The sequence below is a fragment of the Procambarus clarkii genome, chromosome 39 (assembly GCF_040958095.1).
Source record: "Procambarus clarkii isolate CNS0578487 chromosome 39, FALCON_Pclarkii_2.0, whole genome shotgun sequence".
Lineage (NCBI taxonomy): Eukaryota > Metazoa > Arthropoda > Malacostraca > Decapoda > Cambaridae > Procambarus > Procambarus clarkii.
Window position 1 is genome coordinate 2,787,047 of NC_091188.1, and position 10,134 is coordinate 2,797,180.

Sequence of the window (10,134 nt, forward strand, 5' to 3'; positions counted from 1 at the left end):
CCCCTGTCTGCCTGAGAACCTACAACCTTACCAAACCTGGTTTACAGGTGTAGCAACTCACACACCTGCAACACACATACACACACAAACACACACATCTCCTTGCATGACTGACGCGATGATGCCTTTTTTTCATTTCGTCTGCAAGAAAGCAATCAGAGACGCTCGCGCCCTTGAGTACAAGTTCTCAGGAAAGCAAGGTGATGCTTTTTTGTTTTTCTTCCTGGCGTCGTTCTTCCTGACCAGAGACGGGGGTATATAAAGGTCGGGGAAGGCGGGTCGTGGTTCGCAGTCTCCTCCCTCTCTCTCTCTCACTCGCGTTGTCCTCACAGGTCAGCTCTTCCACAGCGTGTTGATAAGATATATATATATATATATATATATATATATATATATATATATATATATATATATATATATATATATATATATATATATATATATATATATATATATATAAAATAGTTGCTTGTCAGCCAGCTTGATAAGCTGGGGCCAGATTCACGAAGCAGTTACGCAAGTACTTACGAACGTGTCCATCTTTCCACAATCTTTGACGGCTTTGGTTACATTTATTATAAACAGTTTACATGAGTGAAAACTTCCCCAATCAACTGTTTGTTATTGTTATAAACAGCCTCCTGGTGCTTCGCAGCTCATCAGTTGTTTAATAAATATAAACACAGCCGCCAAAGATCGAGAAAAGATGTACAGGTTCGTAAGTGCTTGCGAAAATGCTTCGTGAATCTGGCCCCCTGAAAAACGACCAGGTACTCCCAGGGTCTGGTCGCCCTGGCCCTTACATATATGTGCCCGCTCTCCCTCCTCATATACCGAGATATACGGTATACTACACGGCTATACTGACTCAACACACACCACCTGATTTCACAGATGGAACGGCGAGTGGTGAAACTGGTTCGCCTGATTTTATTGGGGCACAGTAGGCAGTGTAGCAGTGTAACTATGTCACTGTAATAGTGCGACAATATAAGTGTAACGGTGAAATAGTGTGACAGTGAAATAGTATGACAGTGTAAAACTGAGTGCAATAATGTGACAGTGCAATAGTGTGACAGTGTAATAGTGTGACAGTGCAATAGTGTGGCAGTGCAATAGTGTGACAGTGTAATAGTGTGACAGTGCAATAGTGTGACAGTGCAACAGTGTGACAGTGCAATAGTGTGACAGTGCAATAGTGTGACAGTACAACAGTGCAACAGTGTGACAGTACAACAGTGTGACAGTACAGCAGTGTGACAGTACAATAAGTGTGACAGTGCAACAGTATGACATTGCAATTCTTGCCTAATTTTTTGTCGCCTGGTCTTAGAAGTCAATTAAACCTGAGGTACACTTCATCCTTCCTGAAGCCGTGTTGGTGGTGTGCTAAAAAATTCCGTCTCCCCAGGTGTGCTAGTCGCTTTTTTTCTCGCGATCTTCTCCATCAACTTGCATGCATGGAATACAAGTTAGGGACACGGGCTTGTAGTTCAGTGCTTCCTAACTGTCACCCTGTGTGTGTGTGTGTGTGTGTGTGTGTGTGTGTGTGTGTGTGTGTGTGCTCACCTAGTTGTGCTTGCGGGGGTTGAGCTCTGGCTCTTTGGTCCCGCCTCTCAACCGTCAATCAACAGGTGTACAGGTTCCTGAGCCAACTGGGCTCTATCATATCTACACTTGAAACTGTGTATGGAGTCAGCCTCCACCACATTACTTCCTAATGCATTCCATTTGTCAACCACTCTGACACTAAAAAAGTTCTTTCTACTATCTGTGTGTGTGTGTGTGTGTGTGTGTGTGTGTGTGTGTGTGTGTGTGTGTGTGTGTGTGTGTGTGTACTCACCTATATGTGCTTGCAGGATCGAGCATTGACTCTTGGATCAAATCTTGATCCAGCATGGACTCTTGATCTTGTGTGTGTGTGTGTGTGTGTGTGTGTGTGTAGCATGTGGAAGCTAAGCTCTGACTGCCGGGGGGCAAAATCTACAACTGTACATTAGCCAGCAGACTATTAACATTGCTCGGCGGGGGTCGGAGCTCCGCCCTGACCCAACAGTGCCATCTAACTAATGTATGCCTGGTCGGGGCCTCACCAACCCGGCAGTTACAGTATGCTGTCGGTGTTCGTGCTGTGTGTGGCTGTGGCGGTGGCAACAGCACAGTCGCCCAAGGAGGTGCAGTTGATCGCTAACTACAGCCACAAGGACCTGAACGACATCATGAACGACCCGGCGAAGGTCAAGGCCATCGTCGATTGCGTCGTTGAGGTGGGAGATTGCAGTGAGCCGTTAGCGCGTCCTATGCACAGTAAGTTTGGGTCAAGTTCGTCTGTCAATGCCAAGTTGGAACGCTCTGACTGCTTTCTTTATCAAGCGATCTTGATAAGGATCATATTGCTAACGTCATAAAGAGCTTCTTTATCACGTTGGCTTGATTGATGATGCAATATTCTTAACTATAATATTCTTAGTGTACGTTCTGAAGTTTAGGCAATCGTCTAGAGATAAAGAACTGAAACAAGCCAAGTTATATATCAAAACATACTCTATATATATATATATATATATATATATATATTAAAACCAATTCATGTCGATCATTTTTTCCAAATGTTGGAATAGACAGCATAAACTTTCTCAATTGTCTAGTTAAATTTCACAATTAAAAATCACAAAGTTAATGAAAACACTGTTAGATAAAAGCTTTATTCAAGCTGTTAGCTCCACCCAGGCGTCCAGTACATTAGAGCTAACAATACTAGTTAAACGTTATCATAAGAAATATATTTTTAACTCTGGTGAATGTGGTTTTTTTTTCCACACGACCCACTTAGGCGGTGTGGTAGTTAAGGGTTCATATAATGACTCGAGGCACCGGCTAAGTGACTCCATTTTGATGTTATGACTCTCATCATGTGCCTGACAGCTGGGTGGACAGCTCTTCGATTTCGTAGTCCTGAGGTTCCGGGTTCGATCCCCGGTGGAGGCGGAGACAAATGGGCAAAATGTTTCTTTCGCCTTAATGCCCCCTGTTACCTAGCAGTAAATAGGTACCTGGGAGTTAGACAGCTGCTACGGGCTGCCCCACCTGGAGGTGGTAACAAAAAGGAGGCCAGGTCGAGGACCGGGCCGCGGGTTCACTAAGCCCCGAAATCATCTCAAGAAGATGTGGCCGCCAGAGTCCACGACTAAAAAAACAAAACCAACGGGGGGTTTCTGGTTTAAAACTCAAAGTATTTTCCTAATGACAGCATTAACGAGGTCGTGATCATGTCTCCACAGGGAATGTGAAGGCCTGGGTGGACACCATGAAGATCTGCTCCAACTGTAGCGCTCAGGAACGCGTCAAAATTCAGTTCATCGTCTCGCAGCTGATACTGAACCACATGGACCAGTATAAGAGGATCGATCGTCACTACAGGGCCAAGCCTTGATTATATTTCTGTGTGTGTGTGTGTGTGTGTGTGTGTGTGTGTGTGTGTGTGTGTGTGTGTGTGTGTGTGTGTGTGTGTGTGTGTGTGTGTGTGTGTGTGTATAAACGGATGTCTGTGAGTCAGTTTAATATTTAAAAACGAAAACTAACATCATGTGTATTGAAAAAATTCAATATATTTATATATATAATATCAGCATATATATATATATATATATATATATATATATATATATATATATATATATATATATATATATATATATATATATATATATCGCTTAATAAAGAGTAACATATTTTTCACTGAAAATTATGTGTGTGTTCTTCATTGTGTCCCTCCTGCTGCTGATCTCTTAAGGGTTGTTTAAGGTGTTACCGGGACTCCTTTTGTGTTGAGTGAGCTGTTCTGTATTCCAAGCAGAGCTGTGTGAATGCGTCCCCTCCCTCGCCAACAATGGCGCTCGTTGTTCCCAACGCCAATAAAGCCTAGTGTTTACGATTGAAAAAACCCTTTACACGAATTCCAACTGTTGAGACTGATGTCGAACTGTACTTCGCTTAATGAACTGTGGCATTACGGTCCGTTACGGTATAGCAGATGGTTCTCATCAACCAGGCCGTCCTCATCAACCAGCCCGTCTTCATCAACCAGCCCGTGCTCATCAACCAGCCCGTGCTCATCAACCAGCCCGTCCTCATCAACCAGCCCGTCCTCATCTACCAGCCCGTCCTCATCAATAAAGGCCAACGCTCATTCCATGCGCCACCCAAACTCTCTGTTTATATATGAAAACGCTTTACACACGACTCTCAAAAAATGACATTCGAACATTTCTCTAACAGTACTTCGGTGACGACCTCTGTTCGAATTCAAACACGAACTACAAATACCTATAATAGCCAATGGAACCTAAACAGCTATTTTGAATGAGCAGTATGTTAAACATGATGAATGCTTCTTTGGGGTCGGCCGCTGGATGGAATGAACAGAGCTTGAAGACGGGTTGCAGCAAAGGCCGGCATACCCTGAGGTTACGTTGGTTTGTAACGCGTCTCTTAACTATCATTAGAACCAAAACACCTAACCTAACCTGCCATAGGTTTAACTATACACAGAACAACTGCATGTATCCTAGCATTGAAATTTCACAATCAAAGGAACATATCTGCTTTAGAAAATGTTCAGCGCAGTGATAAAAATCATTCCAAAACTGTCAACTTTCATACCAGGAACGGTTCGTAGCCTCGGAGCTAACAACACAACAAAGCGGACACGACAGGGCTGATCAACCTCTCATAAAGACCTTAAAAAATACTAAACAAACTGGAAGATGACTCAGACCACTTCCTTTAAAGGTCAAATGTAGCGCATACAAGAGTTGAGCTTCAAGCTCAACAAGCCACAGTGCTTTTTCACTCATAAGATAATTAACCACTGGAATCGCCTACGCGTCGAAGTTGTAATTAGTGACAAGGTATTACTGCAGTTTAAAATTCATTTGGATAAAAATGCAAAGGAATAATGAGGGGACAACTGAGAAGCCGCCGGCATCCTGTCCTCGTGAAGGCCACTAGAGTCGGTGGCCCCACAGGTAAATTCAGATAATTATAGGATCATTGATTTTTACTTGAGAAAATATAAGTTTCTATCACGAGTATAAAAAAATGACAGCTTGGTCTTTGGACAATTGCATTTTGGACGAGCATAGCCTATCAACAGTTATTGTTCCTTTTTTTTAAAATGGTTACACGGACCTCCACCAGAGTCCTCTGCTTCTAGCAGCATCCTGACTAGACATAAGAAATTAGGGGTACAAAAGAAAATGAGACTCACCTTAAGTTCTGACATCTTGTGGGTCTTGCATGAAGCAATATTAGGGCTCTGGGAGTAGACAAACAGGAGGGTCGAGGTCCAATACTGCCGGGTAATCCCACACACGTCAAAGGCAGCTGCTCAGGAGAGGTGTGGTAAGGGCGTGACACGAGTGTCTACTGACGGAGGCATGCCGCTCCCAGGGCGGCGCCGCAGGGCTCAGCCAATCACCTCTGGGTATGACCTGAGGAAAGAAATGCTCCCGCCGGCGGGTAATTTAAATGTGGCTGTCTCCACATTATCAATGATGGTCAAGGCAACGGACCTTGGCGTGAAGCTCATCGTGAATCTTTACTAAATCCAAGGACTTCTTGTTCCCATCTTGTCACTTGAAATAGTTCCCGTCAAGTGAAGAAGAAAGGATCCCGGTATTACGGCAACCTGTCCTACAAAGAACGTCGATCGTATATGCGTTTCATAAGTCCAGCAATTGTCGCACTAGAAAATGGAAGCGGCTGGAGAAAGTGACGTACTGTTCCGTTTTCTGCTTTGGATCCTCTGGTAGGTTAGGAGAGACCACTTTAGATTGACTGGTTTCTTGACGTTGGGAAACATTAGGAGGACGAGGCTGAGTACAGTGGGGTTCATTCTCGACTCACAATCGAGAATTCCGGATTCGAATCCCGGACGGGACAAAAATGGTTGGGTGTGTTTATTGTCACCTAATGCCCCTGTCCACCTAGCAGCAAAAACACATCCTGGGGAGGGGCAGTAATTGGACCCTGGAAATACCTCGACATAAGTCTAACATGTACTATACGTATAACATGGCTGCCTGTCCCCCGACACAATGAATTAAAACTATTCGAGTTCTTACAAGAATGTAAGAACGCTTGTATACATAAATAAATAAAAAATTGCAATTATTTCAGGACTGATATTTAATAAAGTTATACCTGAAATAATTTTGAACGTTTTCTTCTTCACTCTGGTTATAGAAAACCTTTCTGTATAATAGGTTAATTTACTTTTTAATTAATTTTGTCGGGGACAGGTAGCCAGCATATGTACTATATATATGTTAGGCTAATATGGAGGTTCTCTAAAGGTCAAATTACTGACCATCCAGAGCAATTGTCTAACTCCTGGGAACCTATTTACTACTATTTGAATATATGCATTATAGGTGATAGGTAACGTTCCCAACTATTTTTGACCCACTCGGGATGCGAACCCGGGTTTGCCGATTGTGAGACGAGAATGAACCTATCTGTACTACCGTGACCCTGAATTTATCTAGCGACCTCCACGAGTACAGGATGCCGGCGGATTTTCAAAATTCCTCCGTATTATTCCTAGATTTTTCTCAGGTTGAAATATTGTGTAACATTTGCACCTTTTACAGAAGTGGCCTGGATTAACATCTTCCAATATGCCCAATATGTTCAGTATTTGGAAGGTCTGGAACGTGAGGTCAGGGAACCTTGTCAAGCCTACATTAAATCTAACAGAACTAAAGTTGTTCTTTCTTCAAAACTGTAAGTGGAGGACCAGACGCAGTTAAAGCACAGAAATTAAGGGTGGATAACACAATCCTCTAATATATATTGTAGATATATGTTGATGCAAAATGTTGCTGCAATGGATTTTTCATCTAACCTGATATGTTAAATTAAGAACCTGCCCGAAACGCTATGCGTGCTAGTGGCTTTGCAAGAATGTAAAAATGTAAAATACAGTACTTTGGCTCAATGTTGGGCTTATGGGTTATCACCCTCTAGCGGGTAATGAAGGATTAAGAGCCTCTACAGGGTTATTAAAGACACCACAAGAGCACACTAACTAACCAGTATCCTCTAACACCATCTGACTTACTGTATCCCAAGCACAGAGTCTCCACCATTAAAAGCCTAATGTCTAAAGATCGAACAACTTTGTGTATAAATTATATAATATCAATATTATATACCTTATACGCAAATGAGCATCGGCTCTTAATATTACGAACCTAATCATACCTAACCTTAATCCTACACATACCATAATCATACCTAACCTTAATCCTACACATACCATAATCATACCTAACCTTAATCCTACACATACCATAATCATACCTAACCTTAATCCTACACATACCATAATCATACCTAACCTTAATCCTACACATACCATAATCATACCTAACCTTAATCCTACACATACCATAATCCTAACACAATCATCATGTTAAATTATACAGCTAATGACGTCATGGTCTTAATGAATATCGCACAGCAAAGTAATTCTTGTAAGCTCGCAGCCTCGTATAACTATAGCCTCTCCCCTATCCTGTGTCATTTCTATCCACAACTCTGAAGGTGAAATGATTTATATTACTTTGAAATTTTGATCTCATTTATTATCAATTGTCATTACTTTGCAAAGTCATTTTTATATTATGTAAACATGATTTTTTTGGGGGGGTAATTTGGTACTTTCTTCTTTCTTTTCCTTGAAAACAGTACACCGATAAGGGATTAAACATGCAACAGCATTGGAACCTAAACTGGGCAATGATGTTTCCATAAGTATTGAAAAACGTCATGGCAACATATAAAATACATCCTGATCCTGCTACAACTCTCACAATACAATTTTGTTGTTGTATGAAACCTTTGAATGTCATGGCTTTTGTTTTGTTTTGTATATGACTACGAGAACATAAAAATTGATATGGTATCAAGTGAATTAACTAGAACATATTGTCATGAAAAAATAGCCTCTCTCCGTCCCTTTTTTTTACACAAGCACAGTAATTATTTACAACGCGAAAGACAGATTTACATTTACTATTTGAGAACTTTGAGAACTTTATTACTGATTCAGTTTGTAGAGAGAGAGAGAGAGAGAGAGAGAGAGAGAGAGAGAGAGAGAGAGAGAGAGAGAGACAGACAGACAGACAGACAGACAGACAGACAGACAGACAGACAGACAGACAGACAGACAAACGAAACTCAGAAGCGAAATCAACCACGAAAGACTTGTGACTCTTCCTCCCACCGTTGATACAGACATCGCCAGTAACAGTCTGATTGAACCGACCACAGGAGCAGTTTAACACATGCTCTATTCAAAGCAACAATTGCAAAAAAAAAAAAAAATAAACTATTTCACTAGCAAACTCAAATGTACAAAAATGGTACATAAGGAAGTACATCTTAATAAACAAAATTTGCATCTATAGTAAGAATTTAACACACATTTGTAAGAACCTATCAGAAGCATTTCTCACTTACAAAATACAGATCTGATCACTTAAGTTATCATAGACAGCCCTCATATCATGCTAAAACACCCTTAAATACGGCAGTTAGATAACATCTCATTAAACTTTTCCAATTAACTGAATACTAGTTACGTCCTCTCACACATCGAAATGTTATTAAAGTCAGTAATTCCATCTGGTGCCTCACATATATTTTTTGGCAGCACTCTGGTATGATAATTGAAATAGTTTACGTCAATACTTGCAACCTTAACATTGCATAACCCGTGTCAGTCATTTTTCTGAGCGATTAAAGTTCAAGTGAATGATAACTATTTGTCTGTTACCTCGAAAACCCATTGGTCCAGTTACCAGTTATAGTTACGTGTTAATGAGATTATGATTTGTGGTATTACTAATATCAGGTTTTATGCCATGAACGAATTTGTTGCTTTTGATGTTTTCTCCCTTGCAATACAGGACCACCATATTCAACTGTGTTTCCAGGGTTAAAGCCTAATGGATGGATGTATGTGTGTGTGTGTGTGAGTGTGTGTGTGTGTGTGTGTGTGTGTGTGTGTGTGTGTGTGTATGTATGTATGTATGTATGTATGTATGTATGTATGTATGTATGTATGTATGTATGTATGTATGTGTGTGTGTGTGTGTGTGTGTAATTTTCTAAGTGTAGTTACAGGATGAGAGTTACGCTCATAGTGTCCCGTCTTCCCAGTACTCTTTGTCGTATAATGCTTTGAAACTACAGTACTGACCTTTGGCCTCCACCACCATCCCACTTAACCAACCGTCTACCACTCTATCTACGTCGGATTACTGGCATTAACCAAGTATAGCACTATTTCCCACACATGACTAAAGCATCCTAGACCAGCCATCACCAGCTACTCCAACACACACTGACTCCACTCACTGGCCACATTACCCTTGCTGTCACCTTTTCTTTCATTCCAATAAAATTCTTGCAAATATCTTATCTAAATATAGCATTGGAGTGATTTCTTAAAAAAAAAAATGCAAGAAAGCCAGAGTGAAAAATTAGGTACTCATCACTTCCCATCACTGAGTAATTACGTTAAAGTCAATGCTGTCTCATGACTTAGAAATGTGGAGACATATAGAGATTGAGAGAGAGAGAGATAGAGAGAGTGAGAGAGAGAGAGAGAGAGAGAGAGAGAGAGAGAGAGAGAGAGAGAGAGAGAGAGAGAGAGAGAGAGAGAGAGAGAGAGAGAGAGAGAGAGATGGGGGGGGTGGAAGGGATGATGAAGGGCTAAGAAACAGGGTATGATAGGAGTAGAGGTCTATAAATACATCACACCAAACTCTGCATTTATCTCAACCATTCCACAACATTTTAATGCAATACACATCTATTTACATTGCTTTCTTCTTCTGAACAAATAGTTACAAAACTATTAAACACATTTGCAAAATTCCTATCACCAGTTAAATATTTAATGTGCACAACTTTGTACAAAATCATGGAATCACATTCAATTGCAAGTGAAGGGCAAACGATAAAATGGAACATAACCGAAGCAGAAACATCCTGTATAGAAGTTAATTTGCTGTTAAGAACTGCATTCTGGTCCACATTTAAATAAAGCAACACATCTCAATT

General features: G+C 41.0%; 1 protein-coding gene across 1 annotated transcript; it reads left to right on the plus strand.

The window, feature by feature from the left end:
* The first annotated feature begins 267 nt into the window (after positions 1–267).
* Positions 268–6,214, plus strand: LOC123760550 (uncharacterized). The gene is made up of 3 exons (XM_045746240.2): positions 268–332; positions 2,105–2,307; positions 3,282–6,214. The coding sequence occupies exons 2-3, from the start codon at positions 2,112–2,114 to the stop codon at positions 3,431–3,433; spliced, it is 348 nt and encodes a 115-aa protein (XP_045602196.1). The 5' UTR covers positions 268–332; positions 2,105–2,111; the 3' UTR covers positions 3,434–6,214.
* The last annotated feature ends 3,920 nt before the right edge of the window (positions 6,215–10,134 follow it).